The 21,612-nt window shown below is 36.8% G+C and overlaps 1 protein-coding gene across 9 annotated transcripts in view; it reads left to right on the top strand.

Moving 5' to 3' along the window:
- The window catches only part of piezo2b (piezo-type mechanosensitive ion channel component 2b), a 125,940-nt gene that overhangs the window by 7,719 nt on the left and 96,609 nt on the right, over positions 1-21,612 (top strand). For all 9 annotated transcript variants that reach the window (XM_008434600.3, XM_081597931.1, XM_008434601.3 and 6 more), the window contains exons 2-3: positions 7,930-8,025; positions 19,591-19,716. In XM_008434600.3, coding sequence (XP_008432822.2) covers positions 7,930-8,025; positions 19,591-19,716 — 222 coding nt within the window. The remainder of the gene's footprint in view (positions 1-7,929; positions 8,026-19,590; positions 19,717-21,612) is intronic.

The raw sequence follows: 21,612 nt of genomic DNA, 5'->3' as shown, positions 1-21,612 counted from the left end.
CGGTTAATCGCGATTAATCATTCAAGCTCTAACCTAGACCAAAAATACTTTGTGTTTTTACAGTGAACTTTCGTTGTAAATATGATTTATTCTTCTTTCTGCGCTACATAAACAAACAAAAGGAAACTCCAGCAGCTGTCACATGGCTTCAGACACCTTCATTACCGTCTCTGTATACGTTCATGTGTGCAGCGTATGTAACAAACTGCTGCTTTTCATCCGCTAGTGACTGAGCTGTCTGCTGACGTTACAGAGTCGGTGTTTCGTGTCGGCCGTCTGACAGCACCTCCATTGAAACTGCGCCGCTGTTGTGTACACAATCGCCTCAGCCAACACACACTCTGTCTCACAATTACAGTTTTCCTGATCAAACAGGCCGCTGTTTATGCGTTTACCGGCAGAGTTCGGGAGTGCAAAGCGTAATTGTGAGCGTTCACTTTCCCCAAACGTCTCATCTGAGGCGGGACGTGTCTTCAAACGTTCAGCAGAAAACTCAACAAAGCGGAGAAAGAGACAGCAGTGATGGAGATAAAGTGGGATTCATTAAATAGAAGAAAAGATGATTTAGAAGAACTTTGTATTTAAATCTTCTGAAACATTTTTAATTACAGCAGAATTAATTTAATTGTTATTGTTTTTCCAGCAAGGCACAGATTAAGTTGTCATCATGTGACATTTGATTGCTTCCTGTACATTTTGAACTTTGTGAATGGTAGGATTTTCCAAATGATATATATTTTGATATAATAAACTGTATGGAAATGTCTGAGAAAGTCTGGAAAAGTCCTGAATTTGGTTTCAGTATACTTCAGGTCTGGATTATTGTGAGAAAACAAAACTAAGAGCGTGAAAATATTTATATATTTCCAGACTTTATTCACATCTGTTTGACCTACTTTCTTTCTTTCTGTCCTTCCTTACCTCCTTGTGTGTCACCTTCATTTAGGGCTGGAGAATATGGCTGAAAACCTGTAAGCATTTCATATTAGTTCATAACAATAATTAGGTTATTGCCATAAGATTACTATTCTCCCAGTATTTTTTTAATTTTCCATATTTGTACTGATATTTTTATTAAAACTTATTTATTTTATTATTATTATTATTATTGGTATGTCCAAATCAGTCAACATTGATCATTTTTGATTAGTTTTTTGACTATATGAAATGCTGCCAAACAGTTTTCACTCCACGACGTTGTTTTTTTTTAATTTTTTAAGCAGTTATGAGGCACAGTGGCAAAACCTTAAACTGCTGCTGCTGGCAGTTACTCAACAAGTCGTTGCTAGGCAACCAAAGAATGAGTGAGTTGCTAGGCAACCAAAGAATGAGTCAGTTAATTCCCCCAGAATGCAATGTGGTCCTGGATCAGAATTCTGTGAATATATGGAGTAATATTCTATCATCTGCATTCTTACTTTATATTGATCATCTTTCTGTTCTGATATATATTGATATTGATTTATTGTCCAGCCGTACCTTAAACACTTCCTTGTTTCCTTTCCCTTCCTGTCTTGTGCTCGACTTATCCACCTCTCCACCGTATGCCCTTCTTCCTTTCCTTTCTTCATTCCTTGTGTCCTACCTCCCTTTCTTATCTCATTAGTTTGTTTCTTCCTCTTGTCATCTTTTTCTTTTCTTGACACCAAATGTTAGATGTTTTTCTTCTTTTGTTTCTTTTTCTTCAGTCTTTTAATGCTTACATTAAAAAAGAAATTCTGGTTTTGGATTGGACCAAACTCTTTGAACTTAACTTTAAAGAAAGTCACTGTCAGGTTTTATGTGTGGATGAAGCGTTTGGTGTGGAATGCTCTTTATTACTTGTAGATTCCTGCGTTATCTCCCCCGTACCCAGTTTGTACTGGCACCGGATCACCTTATCTTCCAACCTTATGTGCTTTTTTATCCATGTATGTTGTCTTCTTCTCCTAACAACACTTGACTCTAAATGCAACTTTACTTTGGATCTTTATGTGTTTAGGTTTTGCGTTTCAGTAAAAATGGCTTCAACTCCACAGGACAAAATTCAGAATTGAATGGGAATTTTTTTTACTGTAATCTGATGTCTGAAAGAAACGATAGTTTATTTTCATACTCGGTGTAAAAATCCTCAGATGTTGAGTCATAGCGCGGACGGCCAAATGGTCAGGAAGGCTGCGGTCAAGTGTCTGCGAGGCCTTTAAATACAGTCCTACCATCAGAAACAATAAACAGACTGGATGCAAACATCTTTACATTTGTAACTACAAGCAGATGGGCAGCGATGACGTTGTGTTTAATACCACATTTATTAAAAACGTGCAGGGTGGAGGACAGAAGGCTGTTGGACAAAAGAAAAAAGTGTCTCACTCCCTCCTCCGGCATTCCAGCTAGAAAATCTTGACTTCCTGCCTCTAAAAAAGAAACAAAAGGAATCTGATAAACAATAATCATTAAGTGGTTTCTCTGTTTGGCATATCATGCCGTCTTGCGCAACTGAAACCGATCTCGGAGATAATCTGCAGATGTTTGCGACTTGCAAAAACATTGCACCCCTCCTCCTGCCATTTATCAAACTTTTGTTAGTTTTCCTTCGGCTTGTATCTGAGCGTGGAGAAAAGCAGGAGGTGCACTTACTTCGGCACCAAGGGAAAAGCCGGAGCCAAGTCAAATGTCAATGAATGGCTCCATTGACTGCGCAAAGATAAATAAAAGCACCATTTTCAGCAGTTAAGTGTAATTTTTCAGTAGTTCGGCTCGACTTCGACGATAACTCGTGTGGCTGACTTGGTTGTAAACTCCGGGCTTGTTGATATAACGGCAAAGACGAATTTCAGGAGGTCAGACCGAGTGTCCACATGCTACACAGTGTCGCTGTGTGCTGCCTTCCTCGCCGCCTGACCTAAAAAATGTTCAAAGGCTTGTCGCTGTTTATGCCATATTTTCTGCTTGCTTTGAGGTTTAACCTGTAATTGAAACCATGATTTTGTACCAGTGTGCAGCTTGAGTCATTCAGGGAGAAGAAAAAAAAATATGTATGTGGTGTGGTAGATTCTGTAAGTGTTAATTGGCACTCAATGAGGAGATGTGAGCTGTTTAACCGGTAAAAACCTGCAGTCGGCACAGATGGGCGCTGGACTCAGGAAATGAGGTGGATTGAGGATCAATACATCAATTAATGCGTTTTAGAAGTCATGTTTGCTCTAAAGTGTTTTAACTTTCATCACAGAGACTAAAAAGACATCCTTTATGCCTCTGTTTGTACAGTGTAATGTGCAGGGGTCCTAATTTAATCCAAAGCCAACATGCAACATTTGCTTTCATGCATGATTTGTTTTTGTTTTAGAAGTCAGCGCAGCGTGGCGACACCGTAAACCATTTAATCGTCACACTGGTTTATGTAGCTGTTAATTGAATCGCTTGGAGGGGAAATAATCTTCTGGCATTGGCTCGCTAAGCGTTTGACTCAAAAATGGGATTTCATGGGAATCAATAAAAATTTTCAGGTATAAAATTGGAATCGAAAATGTTACACTGCAAAAACACAAAATCTTACCAAGTACTTTTGGTGTAGTTTCTAGTGCAAATATCTTAGTTCACTTGAAATAAGTTTACTCCTATATCTTGCTGAAAAGCTACTTGCAAGTTAGTTTTGTCTTATTTCAAGTGTGCTAAGCTTTTTCTATTGGAAACTAAACCAAAATGACTTGGTAAGATTTTGTGTTTTTGCAGTGTAAATCTTGGGCCTTGAGGGATTTTCAGTGTGGTTGAGGTTGAGGAAAATTTAAGTACACTTCAGTATATCTAAGCTGTTTCTCAGTCAGACTTGGCACTCTGCTAATTCCAGAGTCGTATTCTCCTTATACTGGGAAGTTGGATTTTTTTTTTAGCTCCCAGTTGAAAACTAGAATATTCCCTAAAGTTGGAATTCTGACTTGAAATAAAATCCTGTTTATTTTCCAGAGACCAAAACTAATTATCAGCACTTCTGATGTTTTGTATCTTAATAAACTGATAGTGTGAACATGTTTTTGTGTATAAATGCTTATAATGGAGATGAATATATTTAATTACACGTAGTTATCCAAAATAAAACAAATAAACCAACCGTATTTGGACTTACCAGCTGAACACTCTCAATTTGAGGGTAACTTTAACTTAGCTATTAAAAAAAAGAACAAATTAAAGGTACTTTTGCCCCACAAATTGATCTTCAAAAAACTGATATTGCAAAATGAATTCCTGGCCGTTGCCTTCCTACGCAATTTCGCTCAATTCTCATCTCACTTCAGTGCGCTCTCTGGGATTTCTCCCATTTACTTGGACTGTATCAGGTGGAATTTCAGTCGGCAAACAGAAGACGTTGTGAACGATGTCTTTGATTTTCTGCATCGTTGTGGAATCGTTAGACTGCCTGTAGTTTTAGCAATAACAGCGGAGGAAGAGAAAACCTTAGCGACTGGGTAAAATCCACGCCTCCATGAAGCAATTGTTTGCTTTGAAAATTAAACACCTGCACAAAGTGGAATTATGCAAACGAGTTTGCAACAAATCACATCATAGTTTGTTTGTTTCTTAAGGATGACATTTGTTGTGACCCTTGAGCTACATAAATAAAAAATAATTGACTTAAACTGGCTGCAGTGGGCACAGACTCCACCTAGCTTACCTGACGTGTAGCTTTAATCGTCAGGGATTTATTTTCCTTCTGCAGACATCTTGTGTTTGGGGCAGAACCAAAACAAACTTTCTTAGATCATCTCCTTGGCCAATAAATATTTAAACCACATTTCCTTTTTCATCCAGTCGTCCCAAACATATGGCTGCTTCTCTTCAACCCTGATTTTTTTCTGTGTAGGTGTAACATTTGTTTTTTGTTTTTTTTAACCTAACTCACATTTGTTTTAGTTTGTTTCTTACATTTTGGCTCCTGTTTCTACCCATTCATCTTTGTTTTGTCTTGTTTAAAACATTTTTTCCAAACATTGCTCTGAGTTTTTTTTATCCTAGCACTTTGACGTCTTTCTTATTCCACCAGGATGCTTCCCGTTTTGTCCAAGTTGTAGACTCAGCTGACTTGTTCTGCCACCCTTCATATTGATTCTTATAATCCTTTCCATCTCAGTGGCTCTGTGTTTCTGCCAAACTTCCAGGTCCACATTAAAATCTGCAAGCACTTTCTTTAACTAGGCCAATTTGCATAATTGAAAAGTGATTATTTTAGAAATACAAAGTGCAGAGTGATTTTATGTTTTCCCTCTACAGACTGATCAAACAAAGATGACGTCATTACTTAAATAAATATAATTAATTTTCCTTTTTTAGCCCATTATTTTACAATCCAGAATGTTTAGATGTTAGATACATTTGTTTTGTTTTTCTGCTACAAACTGTATTATTCTCTGATGTTACAGGATGAACCAAAGTGCATCCAAAATCCAACTGAATGCCAACAATTTTTACTTGCTAATTTAAATATCATCTTTTTTGATTTACCTTAAGAATAATTTTATATTTGCAGCACTGTGTACCACTGTTTGAGTTTAAAGAACAAAAAACAAAAAAAGACCTCCACTTTTTGAAAAATGTGTCTATAAAAGACAAAGTATTCATATTTTTTAATGGAACAGGGTAATTGGTTAAAATCTTTTGCTTTTCCAGGTACAAAAAGCCTTGATAAGTCTTAATTGGTGGTTTTTAATTCCTGTATTCATGTGTGTGTTTGTGGGTGTTTTGTCTTCACTGCTTTGACATTTTACAACCAACCACCACATTGATCCGGTGCAGAAAATGAGTGTAAAACTGTGAAATATCAGCTAGTAGAACTGAAAATTTATGTTACATTTAAACATTTTTATTAGCTTTTCAGGCTTTCAACCCTTTTTATTTGCACATTTCTCCTTTTTCAATCATGTTTTGACATTTTCTCCTTTTATGACTCTTTGGTCACAAATGTTTGATACATTTATATGCACAACAATTTATATCCAAGTTACAAATATGTATTTTAATCAATTTAGTAAATATTAAACCTTAATCTTGACATATATATGTATTTTTACCTACAGAGTTTTAGGTTCAACCTGTTAATTTAATGTAGGTGTTAAAATCATGACTCGCTCTGTGTGCACAGATCAGGTTTCATTTATCCATGAATCCAGTTACATTTCCACTCAAATGTTCCTCATCCTGCCTGAAACTCGACCACACGCTCTTAAATTCACTCGTGCCATTAAATATTTGCCTTGTGGAAGCAGTTTCATAAAATAACTCATGGCTACACATCTGTAAAACATAATCCTGTGCTTCTTTTGTTGATTTTTAAACTCATGAATGCAGTGTTTTTTCCCCTGCATAAACATAAATACAAGGTTTTAGATGAGCTGCTGATTGTGGTTGGCTTGTTTTTGTTTTCCTTCTGGGAGAATAATCGGTCCAGATGGGGCCACAGGCTCAGGCTACGGCGGATCAAACAACAATTAGGTCAATTTGAATCTTTTATTGATGCCACAATTTCTTTTTTTATTGAAAACAAACAGCTGCCTCAGTCTTGCCAATCAGTTTTGTTGAGTTTATGTGATATATTTATTGCTTTTATTGGGCTACATTCTCTCAGTATTTCCAACTCAAACGCTCATTTGAGATGTAGGTTTCTACACAGAAATACTTTTTTGACTTAATCTTGTGATTTTCCTGTTTTTAAACTCCCCACATCTTCCTGGTTTTAGCAACATGTTTTTATTCTTCCTGTTTTGAAAGCATTTTGTGCTTCCAAAAGCGTGCTGCATTCAGGTACAAATGGGGCATTCGGCTGTCGAAACATCAAAACAACAACAAAGTTCTTCTTCACAAATATAAGCAGTCTTATTTAAAACTATCTAAACATTAACATTGACTGTTTCCAGGTTGTACAATCTATCTGTGCCTGCTTACACTTTAATTTATTGAAAAACAATTAATTACGTTTTAGTAAATTTAATTTCAGAAATAAAAAAATAAGTTTGCTGCTGGTTGATGTGAAATAAATGACATATTTTCTATTTTTCTTTATAGAAGCGTCCTGAAAACATACCAAACCGTGATTTTGTGTAATGTTGCACTTTGAATTTTCACAAATAATCACAAATTATACACAATTTCAAACCTCAACCCACCTGAGAAGTTTTGCCTCCTTAGTGATTTCTTTAATTTGTTTTTAAGTTGAATCTTTGCAACCCAATTAATTTGAATATCAAGAAAATATATTACCTGGATAAAAATAACAACTAAAACGACTATAAATTGTGCAGTTTTTGAACCTTTCGACACATGTAGAAACTATTCTTTCTGAATTTGCATCTGAGCTGTGAAACACATTTAACTTATAAAATGTGTTATTTTTTCACTTGCCTGGTTTGTTTTTGTTTGTTTTTATGCAACTGTACGTGGGAGGCTGTAAATATGAACTCAGAAATATTTAAATATGAGAATGATTACTATTCTGGAGAGATTTTTCTGAACGTTTTCATAGTGGCAAGAAAAAATTTGCAAAAGGGAAACTTTCTGTCAAATGGGATGATTAAGAAAAACATCTAAGATAATTTATTTGTTCTAGAAGAGGAGAAAAGGCTGAAATACAGCATTGTAAAGTTAAGATAAAGCCAGCAACAATAAAGACAAAAAACTACCGCAAATGATTAAATAGACATGGATCAAATTTTGTGCAAAGAAGCACTTTTACAGAATATTAATGTGCAAAAGAAAGGATGCTAACTTCAAATATAATTCATAAACAAATGTAAGGCTATGAATTTGGTGCCAGTTTTGTTTTTCTTCCCTCTTTTTGTGTGATGAGATGATTAACTTTAGTGTTTGGAGCTGTCAACTCGAAGGTTCTGGTGTTTTATCACCACAGCCAACTCTTCTTTGTTCTGATCTAATTCTCTGCGTTTGTTTTGCTCCGTTCTGCAGCTTGCCTCTTCAGGTACAATGTCCTGTCCCTCGTCTACCTCATCTATCTCCTGCTTCTTCCGCTCTTCCCAGAGCCGACAAGCACAACAATGCAAGGTAAGATCTGCTTTCATTTCTGCGTCAGGCTTCCAGGTTTTCACAGAGTTTCTAAAGGTGACCTGTTATGCTTCCTTGAACAGGTAAGAATAGATCTATTCAGCTTCTACGCATCACGCATCTGGAATAAACGTCCAGAAAACTGCAAAACAACTGAAACACTGAGTTCCTTTAGATTGAGACAAAATTACCCACCTGTTTAAAGTTGCTTTCTACCCACAATTACTGGAAGATTGACCAAAATATTTTATATGTATTGATGATTTTGATGATTGATAAAATATAGTTTATTGCTTTCTTAATTGATGACACTATTATGTTTTTATGACTTAACTTTTGTGATTCTAAGATATAACAAACATTGAACTGCCTTGTTGCTGAAATGCTGTACACAAACAAACTTAACTTGACTTATGGTCGATACAAAACATTTTAGTTGCATTTCTTTTGCACAAAATCATTCTTAGACAAGCAGATTTAAGTACAGTCTGTTCTTCCAGATTTTTTAGGGTCTTGTGTCACTTTAAATCCAAATAAGCTGTGACTCCACCTTGGTTGCTAGGTGACGGTCAGAGTTCTGCTGGGGTTGCTAGGTAACGGTGTAGCGCCTCTTGAATGTGATTTAATGGTCTGAATGATTTTCAAGCAACTTATTTCCCACACACCAAGAAACATGAACTTGCTGTCAAAAAAACAGATGTGTGGGTTATTGTTTTAGAAGCAGTTGAGACCCAAAATGGAAGTATGAAAACTTTCAAAAGGTGAATTTTGCATTATGGGTCCCTTTAAATGTTTAGATTTGGTTTGAATGTTGTCCTCTGTAACGCGAACCAGCCCTTTCCTGCAGGAGACGTGAATTTCCCTGTGACGAGGTTGGATTTGGCACACGGTTTAGCCCCGTGAAATGTAATATTGGTGAGTCCAGGCACGAGTCCATCTGTAATAACAAAAACGATCCGCTGTCAGGCAGATCTCAGATAAAACGCTTCGATCCGACAGTTCAAGATCTGAAGTCTGCTTGATGAAAACGGACACTTCAAGCTCTCTCCTTCTTCTGTTTAGTTTTATTTAGCAAATCCAATAAATGTGTACATTTAAAGATCACAATTGGTTAATTCAGTCCATGTGAAGGGCTGATCTTAAACATTTTGGTCTTTAAAGCTGCTACATCAACATTTCAGGGCTGTAGGTATTCACCGGCTGCAGAAGTATGAATCACAATGGACTTCTGCGGTTTTTGAGAAGTGACTGAGGTGACTGTTCTCCTCACAGATGATAAATGTGGGATTGCAGCCGCTGGCCCTCCACCGCAAAATACTAAACAGCACACCTCCCAGACCTCCACAGCAATAACACGGGTTTCTGGAGGAGACCGCATGCAGTGTTTAATAATACATAAAACCATATTGGCGGAGGAGGAGGGAGTAGCATGCAGTCCGAGGTTCGTCTCCGCGTCTCCAGCTGAAATAACAGGCAGGAAGTAAAGGGAGGAAGAGAAACGAGAGAAAGTGGACCACTTACAACCTCATCAATAGTTAAAGAGAAAAGGCTTCTAGTAAAGCTGGATGCTCACCTGTCTAATAGCTGTTGACTTCAAGAGTAGCTGAACATAAACATCAGTAGTCATATAGTCAGTTTATAGTAATTTTGTTTGTTTTGTTTTTTTGGAAAAGAATAAATAATTTTATTGTCCCACAGTTGGGGGAAATTAAGATGCAACAGCAGCAAGGAATTTAGGTTTACAGAAAGATAAAAAAACTGTTAAAAGTATATAAATATACACACAGACATATATACAGCTCTGTAAAAAATGAAGAGCCCACTGCACTGAACTCCATTGAAAATCTCCTGGTTATTCCACTTTATTTCTGAACTCTACCTGAGTTAAAAGATTAATATTGTTGTTTCTAAATTAATATGAACTTTTTTTGCATTGTTTGATGTCTGAAAGCTCTGCTTCTTTCCCGTTATTTTGACCATTTCTCATTTTCTGCTAATAAATGCTAAATTTTTGCTTGGAATTCCAGAGATGTGTTGACAATAGTTCATAGAATAAAAAAACAATGTTCATTTTACTTAAACATATGCCTATAAAGAGTAAAATCAAAGAAACTGATCATTTTAAGTGGCCTCCTAAGTTTCCCAGAGCTTTATATATGTATAGTGTAACCCTTCGTTTCAGCTCCAATAGGTTGACTTTACGACAGACACATTGAGCTTCACTGTATTTATTCCAACAAAAACAGGAAATAAAGTTTGTGGTTAACATCAGTTCAGCAGCTTCTGCCTCTATACAATAAAATACAATAAATAACCCTAAACAAACTACAAAGCATTAACTCCCAGTGAGTAGTTAACAACAGTTAGCAGTTTTAAAATTAAAAAACTATCTTTGCTTGATCAAAATGAAGAGGTATTAAGATATTTACTCTTCACAACCTCTACAGAAATCCCACTACAAAAAAATCTGAAATGCCCCTTCAATACTTTTTCAATTTGTTTTTCTTTTCAGACAAATTTTATTTAATGAGGTCTAAATCGGATCAAAAAACCCAAACCAAATAAACTGGTGTTTCTTTGTTTTCCTATAAAACTAAAATAGAAAAGCTTAACTATTGACAGATTTAAATAAAGATGACTTTTGAAAACCAAAGCAGAGTTCTGTTAAAAGCCAAGCCACAAAGGCAAAAGTCACTCAGAAAAAAAACAGTGTTGTAAAACTAATATAAATACTCTGCGGATCACCTCATGTCATACAATAAAAAACATAGTCTTTTGTTTACTATTCAACACAATTAGCCTGAGGTAGACTACATTTCCCCTTTACATGTATTTTTATTAGATGTATTTATTGTGGAAGTGATTCACCGGCCCAGTCCAGATCACAAAAACAGCAGCAGTAAAAACACCCAGAGCGTTGGAAAGCGTGACATACTGATCGGGTTCAGCCGGTCCGGACTTGTATCCCATCTGTCTCTGGCTCAGCTGTCTGTCATCAGGGACGGCCCGCAGGATGACAGACGCCGCTGGGAGGAAGGTACAGCAAACAGGACCACAGTCGGGGAAACACTTCTGACTGGAAACGGCTGTGATGTCAGCCTTGCACAATAAACTCTGGATTTTAGCTAAATATTTGTTTTTAAAAACTATAATCTCTTGTCATAATCACCACAGATTGAAGGATTTTTTTGTAGTATTGAAGCTACACATGACTTATTTGTGTCTTTTATTTCCGTGGGAATTGTGGTTTTCTTTTCTGTCAAATCTCTGTGGAGTTAAAAGTGAGGCCATAAAATTGGGCTCAAAATGTTCAACTTGGATAAAACAATTGAAACTATTGTTGAAACCACACACAAAAAAAAATAAAAATAAAGCTGAAAAATATTTATGTCTTCCGTTTCAAATTTCAGCTGTCATCCACAGCTTTGAAAATATCCTAAAACTACAAGTTTCTTCCGTGGACCTATAATGCAAAATTCACTTTTTATCTGTTTTTATACTTCAACTTCTACTGCTTCTGTAAACAGTGTTTAAAAAATGCTCATAAGTTTTTTTTGGCAATAAGTTAATGTATTTTGGTGTCTGGAAAATTTCCCATTTCAAAAACCTTAAGTCACACTGAGCCCATCCCGTTACCTAGCAACCCAAGCGGAGGTCCAGCAAGTTTGTTCAGCTGGTTTTACTTCTGCATGTGCTGTACAATGGCTGCTGGAAAAGACTAGTGTTGAGTGGTGACTTAACCGTCCAGAAGTCAGTTACTACATTCTTGTTGGTTATGCGGGAGGCTCTACTAATGCTTTTTAAAGATGTAGAGTTGTATAACTGCGTATCTGTTTGCCACCTTTTTCAAGTGAGAGTGTAAACGTTGAATTGGCGGGCGTGTCCAGCAGCAGCTTAATTGGATTTAAAGTGACAGAGACCCTAAAACAGTTCATTCTGAAAAGAGCTCAAAATAAGCAGAACTCAGCAGACTAAAATATCATATAAGGAAATCTCATTATCTACGGATGATTTTATTCAAAACATGTAATGAAGATGTTTTGTATAGTTGATAGACCTGACCTGTTAATGGATCACCTTAAACAAACTTTATGGCACCAATTTACCTCCATAAATCCCAGCAGAACAGAGAGAGGATCCCGCCCATAGACTGCAATATTAGTTGAAATGTCAGGATTTGTAAATTCATATCTTCTAGATTTTTTCCCAAAACCAATTGTGGTTTTCAAGGAGTGGCTGTTTGTTCAGACATTTAAATCCTGTGTGATTTTCGCTTGTCTCTACTGTTGATGTAGACTCTGTATTTTAAGTCTGGCATTTTAAAGACAAAAAAATATATATATTTATACAATAGCATAATTACAAAATAAGTCAAGGCAGAAGAAAAGACGCATTTCCAAATAAAATGTATGAAACTAATGCTTACCGTAGAAAATGCACATACTGATAATATATAATGTATTTTTTTCTTTTTTTCACCTAATCAATCAATCACGTTATGAGCACATTTCAGCTATACGGCAGTTCCAAGTTGCTTTACATCATAAAAATACACAAAAAAGAAACAACTGGCCCAGAAGATGGAAAATAACGTTTAAAAAACAAAGCTTGTGTATCAACAAGAGGTCTCACCTCAACATAAATTGTAGGTGTGTTTCTGTGTTTCATACATTTTTGGTTAAAACTTGTTTGCTCCTCATTATGTGAAGTTGCTGGCAGTGGGTAAAGTGTCTGGAAATGTTGCACAAGTAAGAGTAGCAATAATTTATACTTCATAATAACATTACTCAAGTAAAAGTAAAACGTACAGTGTAGTAAAACTACTCCTATCTTTCCACAAAAGTTGCTTTTAATTAATTATTTCTAATGAGCTTTAAAATCCTTAGTGTCAAAATTTACTGGGTATTGTTTTTGTTTTCCTATATTTTGGATGTTACCAGCATGATAAAAAAGTAAGGGATGAAGACACAGCCCACTCTGTTTCAATTATTTTGGGATTTAAGTGAATTTAATGCTGCGTTTTGATGGTCTGTTTCATTTCGCCTGCTGATCCTAAAGGACGAGCAGCAGTCAAATCTGTTGGGCTAATTTAAACCAAATGTTTGGCATGAATAATTCATTAAATTTAAAGTTGTCCTTTAAAAAGCCACAACAGTTCAGTTTGCCCTCCAGGACGTGTCAGTTTCTGAGGCTTTAGAGACAACTTGTTTGGATATTAACTCTGGTTTTAACTGTGCTATTTGACTTCCAGATATTTAATTCTCGATGGAGAGGAACAAAATGTGAACTATTACTCTAATACACTTTTAAGACCCTTACATGAGACATCCTGTGCCTTGTTAAATGAATACCAACATGACTGATTCACTAAGAGAAGCTTTCCTGTGTATATTTTTGATGAGTGTTTTTGTGGATTTATTGTGTTTATGTTTACCCCAGTTTTGCTTTTTAAATCCCATTTGTTAAGTTTTTCTGACATTAACAGCACTTTTTTCTCCACTTTGTTAAACCTGGCACAGAATTTTTAATTTGAGACAAATTGCATTAAAACCCATTTATTTCCCTGAAGACTATGGAGTTATATTAGGCTTGAGTGCTGTCAACTGAAGCAGTTCTCAGTGTGATGATGGAGGAGGAGCAACTGAACAATGGCTTCTGTTGGGAAGCTTATAAAACGTCTTCTCAGGGGAAACCAGAGCGCCGGACACAGAACCAAAACTGTTCTGGAGCTGCAAGGAAAGATGGAGCAGAAACGAGCCCAGAGGCGCTGGAGCAGATTTAGAAATCAACAAAGACTCACTGGTTTTACTGGTTCCACTGGTTTCATTAAAGGTGATGGAAATCAAAAATAAAATGGGAAAATGGCGTCCATCCATCCATCCATCCATCCATCCATCCATCCATCCATCCATCCATCCATCCATCCATCCATCCATCCATCCATCCATCCATCCATCCATCCATCCATCCATCCATCCATCCATCCATCCATCCATCCATCCATCCATCCATCCATCCATCCATCCATCCGTCCATCCATCCGTTCATTCGTCAGTCCGTAAATCTGTCCGTCCGTCCATCTATCCATCCATCCATCTATCCATCCGTTCCTTCATCCATCCATCTGTTCATCCCTCCCTCCCTCAGTACCTCTGAACTCTGTAAATGTGATTTTTGGAACGTTTCTCTGTAGGTTTGTAGAGTTTCTGGAAGCTGTGCTCAGTGGTGGAGCCTCCATTTACTCAGGATATTGCACAGCAGCACAGTAAAACTCCGCCATGCGGATGCTGTAAACTTAATGAGAAGAAAACAGTGCCACGTTATTAACCGCTGGATCGCAGAGAGCAGATATGTACGATCATCTAATCAGGGTAAATCATCAGCTCAAACAGAAGGCTTAAACTTTTTCAGAATTATCAAAAAATATTAACATAAATGAACTTTTCATTTGGTTTGAACGGCTCTCTGCTCGGAAATTATCCCAAATACCTGTAGGTGCACCATAAAGCAGCCATGTGTTGAGCAGCTGTGGCGGCTCCCTCCCCCACGTTCTTTACCTGCAGTAATCAGGGAAGAAACAAAGTCATTCAACATATTTACACTACAGAAATACAGAAACTTACCAAGTATTTCTGGTCTAGTTTCTAGTGGAAATATCTTATTACACTTGAAATACGACAAAACTTAACTTCCAGGTAACTTTTCAACAAGATATAAAAGCTTGTTTTAAGTCAATAAATGTTTAATATTGATGAAAAAATACAAGTTCCTATGGCAGATTACTTCACTTATAGCTTGGGGAAAATGACTTGCAATAAGAGAAATTGTCTTCCAATGTAGTTGGTACTTTTTCCATCAATATTAAGAAATATTTTTTCCTAAATAATTTCTTACAAGTTACTTGCAAGTTAGCTTTGTCTCAGTTCAAGTGTGTTAAGATATTTGCACTAGAAACTAGACAAAAATGCCTATTAAGTAACTTAGCAGCAAGAAATGAAGCTTGTTTTCTGTCCATAATTCATTAATACTGATTTTTAAAAAGTTCTGGTTCCACTGCACTCTAAGAAATAATCCTGTAAATTTACAGTCAAATACTGGCAGACGTTTAATGTAAATGCACAGTCGCTGTACCGTAATTAATTTTACAGTTCTTTCATAAGAACGGAAATTTTTCGATCGGCCACCATAAAATTTCACATACACAAAAGAGGATGCAATAAGTAACCTTCAGAACAGAATTTTTATTTAAAAGCATCACTGTGCCTCAAACCAGATATATATTTCCAGTATGTTCAAACATTCAAAACAAATAACACATAACCATTCCTCATAGAACTAGTAAAAAAAATAGGCCTTCAAAGTCGAGATGTAGTTTCACCAACACTGGAATAAAAATGTAATACTTTCAGTTTACAGCGAGATAAACTGGGTTTAACTCATTAATTTCTACAATCTTATGAACATAAAAACATAGTTCTTACTTTACTTTACTTTATTAGATACAGATGAAGGCACCGTCCAACATGGAAAAAGAAAAGACAATACAATTTAGATCCTAAATGATATAGAAGCAGAAATATTTCAAAGCAAAGAAAAGAACAACAACTAACCTGAAAGAGATGCCACTCAAAGTCCGTCAGGTTTTTGATGAGGGTGGAAACCTGAACATTCACTGTCTGCTTTTTCTTTCCTGTCTTTTTGGATACCATCTTCCCATGACCAGCTTTTGTGCCCCTTTCTGGGTTAATCCCAATGAAGCGACTAAAAAACGATCAAAAATGGGAAAATTCCTGAGAATATAAATGGTGTGGCATTCTGAAGACAGCAGGTACAATATATATATAAAGCCGTTTTTAATTATGTAAAGAGAAAACATCAACTTTGTCAAAGGTTAATCATAACCTGCTTTAAAACCATGTCATTGTATTTTGCTCGTTGTAAAAAAATCATAGGAGTGGTTTTACCGTTGAATGAACTCCAGAGTCTTAGCTGCCTCATGTTGATACTGGAAGTTGAAGATGTAGATGAGGAAGATGGACAACGCTGTCCTGTCTGGAATGTCGGCTGGACCCTCTCAAAGACAATATGGCCTTCTATGCTGACCATGCAGAAAGCTGCTTGCCATAGGGACTGTAATAAACCAAGTCCTTAATTGGAAGAACATAAAACAAATCCTCTTATTGCTACAGTATGCATTTAAATGATCATCATAAAGACTGCCCACTCTGCCAGGTAAAATAAAAGCAAGGATATTCATCTCCTCACTTGTCATGCAAAAGTCCCATCAATGTTGAAAACTGTAGGCTGTACAGAAGTTGTAGAGGAATTCATGGTACTTTACACTGAAGGTGAAGTGTGCTCTGAAAGTTCATCAAAAGCTTCCTTGGATGATCTTGTGATCACTGATGGTGAAGTGTCTTTGGTGCTGCTCTTGTTTTCACCAACATGCAGGAGGAAGGGCTGTCCTGGTTTCACAGCAATGAGGAAGGCGTCAACACTGGCTTGCATCTTTGACATAATGATAAGACGACGAATAATAAAAATTATTAAATTTATTTAGCAGCACAGCTACATTCAGATAGAAAACAAAGCCAATGAGAAAGTGTTTCTACAAAGAAGTAGGATCATTAGAATAACCACATACCTGCACTTATCTGACAACATGGTCCACAGCTTGACGTGAGCCGTTTTGGATTCTGCCACACACCTGAATTGTATCTCTGGGTGATTAACAGGCTTTTGCAGTACTTGATGGTCATGCAATCATTTGAATCAGCTGTTCTGGAATCGAGGCACATCTAAAACATGCAGAGCAGGGGGGAGCGAGGACCGGAGTTGAGAAACACTGACATAAAGCGTAAAAATGTCTGAAATAATTACCATGAACACAACTCAGACATTAGGCATTATAGAAATTGGTCAGCTTATAGAAACATTCTGAAAGCATTTCTTCTGCCAACCTGTCAGAAGGAATGTGTTGAAGTCATCATAACAGGCTTCAACACCAACATGACATACTAATGAAGAAAAAAAGAGGCAGCCAATATGTCAATATTTATTGTATGTATAGAGACAAAAACATTTTGGACTGGACTTGAGCACACCTGTATTAAACAGTCGTATACACCGTGATATCCAAACAAATAAACTTACATTAAGCATAAGTCAATACTCCTGCGCAAACAGAAAGTAAATACATTCATAAAAAAATAATCAAAAACATGATAATCTTAACATGGAACTTACCTTGTTATGATTAGCTCCAGACAAGATGCCGGGCAAACATGTCATGTCACAGAAACACCATCTTCCTATTGTTGTTAGTTTTACTGGCGATTGGCAACAAACTGTTGGTAGCTTTACCACCACTTACTGGTACGGAGTGTGGTTCGAGGAAACACCATCTCTTTAGGGAAACTGACAATTCTATCTTAGAATTTGACTAAAGTGTTTAATTAATACTGTATTTTAATATAAAACACCAACACTGGTAATCTAACACTTTTGATTATGCTCTGCAGATTTCGATTAATTCCCTAAAAGAGTTGTTATGGAAAGTATTTTTTCCTTCCGTTTAATATTGAACCTAAATGCTGGTTCTCTAAGATGCAAATACAAGTAAAATGTCTTGCCTAGGAAAAAAACTGCATTGTATAGAGATCTGCCGATCAGGTTTTTTTCTGCTGATTCTGATTCCGATCACCCATGAGGGCCGATCACCGATACAGATTACGTAATTATTTTTTTAAAATCATAAGCACTACGTTTACATTATGTGGAAAAAGGAACCATGAATTCACGTTAATTTAGATAAAAGCTTTTGAAGAGCTTTTTCCAAGAAAAAAACCAAAACAAAACAAAACAGGCATTGTGCAAATTGTACTGCTATCAGTAATATCTTTAACAGACTGATAACACATGAAGGCTCTGAAGAGGCTAAATAATGTAAAGAGTCAAAATAAAACCTCTCAACATTGCCAAAAAATTCAAGTATAAAACTTAACATTCAAAGGCAAATACAGGATCCATTACAATAAACAATCCAGAGTTACTGAATGAAAACTTCCTGATAGCATGGCGGCTAGCTGATTACTGCTAGTTCTGAGTGGCCGTTTCTGACTGAGCGGCGTAATTATGCAGAACAGGGAGGAGATCGATTCTTTTTTCAGAGATTATCTGCCTCATGTTAGGACAGAGAAAGTTTTAATACGTATGTAAAATGTATTTTTTTAGGTTAGATGCTGCAACTTTAAACAGAGGTTCGGTGTGAGAGTCACTACCAGGTGGAGCAGAAGCGCGTAGCAGCGGTTCAACAGCGAGAGCAGAACCAGCGTCTTACACTTAAATAATTTTGCGGGTTATTTGTTTAGCTTTCTGACCGTCATGCTAATCCGGGTGACTGTTTGTAGCTGTGCGCTGCTTTACCTGCTATTGGATCCCCCATATGTCATTTTTACTGCAGTGAGCCTCGATGTAGCCAAACTCCGTCAAGTATGGCATTGTTTTTATGCCATATTAGATTCGTCGTGTAGATTCAGTTTGACGTGCTTCACCCTACGTGCTTCAATTTTACTCCGCAGCACGCAAACTTCCCCAGTCACTCAGTGCGTTATAGTTCCACATTGCTTAGGATTTGTTGGCGTTTGAGCAGTGTGAAGGAAAGAAGAGACCAGCTGCACAGGCAGGCTGCGAAATGAGATGCAGGTGATCGGTTTGTGTGATCGGCAACAAGAGACCGTGATCGGCGATCACCGATCATACACTTTTTCACGGAAATCAGCTGATTATGATCGGTGGCCGATCGATCGGCACACCTCTAGTATTGTACAATCATTTTACGGTAGTTTACTGCCAGTCGTCAGTCTAGATTGTGACAACAGAAGAAGACATCAATTTAGCAATATTCTACCGTATTTTCTAATAACAGTATGTTACTGCTAGAATTCTACTGTAAATTTACAGCCATTTCTAAGAGTATGGCAGATTATCCATAACATGGGAAACCATATTGCTATAAGTGAAATAATCTACCAATGGAATTAGTAGTTTTTAAATTAACATTAAGAAATTAGTGATTTAAAACAACCTCTTATATCTTGCTGAAGTTACTTGGAAGTTATAAGATATTTGCATTGGGAACTACACAATAAATGCTTGTTCAAACGTTGTTTTTACAGTGTAGGTGTTTAAAAACAAAACCTCAAGTGGTGACATCAGTCACCAAAACCAGAAGCCAAATCAGTGGTGAATAAAAGTCGGTTCTGCTTTTCTGACAGCGAATCAGAGACGTAAAGGCCTTGCGGTCCACCAGAATGTTTATTTAGTTTCTCTCAGTCGTGCCAGCTTTTTGCCAGGATATGTTTTGTGATTATCTGTAAAATCCCTCCCAGTTGCTGCCGTCTCAGTGTAAAGCACATTATATCAATAGAAACCAGCTGCACATTTTTAATGCATTCCTCAAAAACTGCTGTTTAAAAACGGAGAAATACCAATAATTTTTTTTTTTTTTAAAGGAAATTCTTGCATGACCGTGTTGAACTCACTGTACTCCTTCTTCCTGTTTAGGCCACACAGGGCGTCTGCTGCAGTCCCTCTGCTTCACCAGTATGTCCTTCCTGCTGCTGCACATCATCTATCAGATTACCGTCAACAGCCTCCTGGCCGGCAACTCCATCTCTTCCAACTTCAGCTGTGAGTACACTGCAGCCTTTGTGGTCGAAGCTTTAAGGCAGAGCGCCGTTGTGTGCAGAGGAACCGAAGCACTTGGAATAACCTGAGAACGGACCTGAGAGATGCACTGCAAAAACACAAAATTTTACCAAGTATTTTTGGTCTAGTTTCAAGTGTAAATATTTTAGTACACTTAAATTAAGACAAAACTAACTTACAAGGAACTTTTCAGCAAAACATAGTAGCTTGTTTTTAGTCAGTAGTTCCTTAATATTAATTTTAATAGGATTTTCTTGCATTATAATCAGACATTATCACCTTGTTAAAAGTGAAAAGTCTTTTGAACTAATACTTTTTCACCAACATTAAGGAATTATTGACTAAAAACAACTAACACCTTGCTGAAAGGTTCTTTGTATGTTGGTTTAGTTTTAAATTGAAGTGTGATAAAATATTTACACTAAAAAGTAGACAAAAATATTTGGTAAGATTTTGAGTTTAATTCAAAAATACTTTATTGATCCCAAAGGGAAATGAAATACTTTCAATTACTTTTTTTGCAGTGAAGGAATTATTTTCTCTAAACAATTTTGCTGAAAAGTTACTTATAAATTAGTTGTGTTTTATTTCAAGTGTAATAAGACATTTGCATTAGAAACCACACAAAAATACTTGGTAAGATTTTGTGTTTTTGCAGTGTGAAGGTCCCTCCCTTGCTCTTGTCTGTCTGAAAGAGAGATGAGAAAACATCTTAGTTTGATAAACTACAGATCCGTCTGGTATTTACATTTTCCGACAGTAACACAAAAGCAGAGCCGATGCTTTAATTCAGGCTGAACTGCTTCCAGATATTGGTGGTTTGTGTCCCTGAATGGAGGAAATCTGCAGCTTTGCCATGTGTTTCTTCATGTCAGACATGTGTGTCTCATTAATCCTGCAAGCTGGTTTCTGTTTGAACTCTGACCTCTGCAACTGAAGGTGGAGCTTTTTCACAGCCTGAAGCAAAAAAAAAAAGTGTTCATATTTCTTAGAAATATGCCCAATGCTTTTATATTTTCTTGAATTTTCTACAACTTTTGTTATGAAAGTTTTAATTTACCACAACCTAAACTGTAGTTTCTGTGTTATGCAGGTTGATTTAAAAACATACAAGTAACTTACTTTCTAAAATGCTTTTGTAACACTTTGAAACTGATAACTGTTCCTGGAAAGTAACTGAGGTTATTGGCCATAACATCAATATTTACATTGGATATTGACATATTGATATCTGTCTAAATGTTCGCCCTGGTGCAGCCCTAATTTCTTTTGTTGGTTGTAGGTGTTGGCTTCTGTTTAATGTAATTGCAGAATTTCTCGTTTGCAGCACTGTTTTTTTTTTTTTTTTTGCTTTTGTTTGTGTGTTTTGGAGTTGGCATCATTCATGTGTTTATAGCATTTTTTTTTGTCATTTGTTATATATTTAAAGTTTATAACACAGCCAATTAAATTAACACTGTATAATTTATTTGGAAAAGTTGATTTAGGGGGAGGGGCGCACAGTGGCGCAGTTGGTAGAGCTGTTGCCTTGCAGCAAGAAGGTTCTGGGTTCGATTCCCGGCCCCGGTCTTTCTGCATGGAGTTTGCATGTTCTCTCTGTGCATGCGTGGGTTTTCTCCGGGTACTCCGTTTTCCTCCCACTGTCCAAAAATATGACTGTCAGGTTAATTGGTTTGTCTAAATTGCCCCTAGGTGTGAGTGTGTGTGTGTGCATGGTTGTGTGTCCTGTGTGTCTCTGTGTTGCCCTGCGACAGACTGGCGACCTGTCCAGGGTGACTCCGCCTCTCGCCCGGAACGTTAGCTGGAGATGGGCACCAGCAACCCTCCCGACCCCACTGAGGGACAAGGGCGTCAAGAAAATGGATGGATGGATTTAGG

Source organism: Poecilia reticulata, chromosome 17 (assembly GCF_904066995.2).
Source record: "Poecilia reticulata chromosome 17, P_reticulata-male-v2, whole genome shotgun sequence".
NCBI classification, from domain to species: Eukaryota; Metazoa; Chordata; class Actinopteri; order Cyprinodontiformes; family Poeciliidae; genus Poecilia; species Poecilia reticulata.
This window is presented reverse-complemented; position numbering and strand designations above follow the sequence as displayed.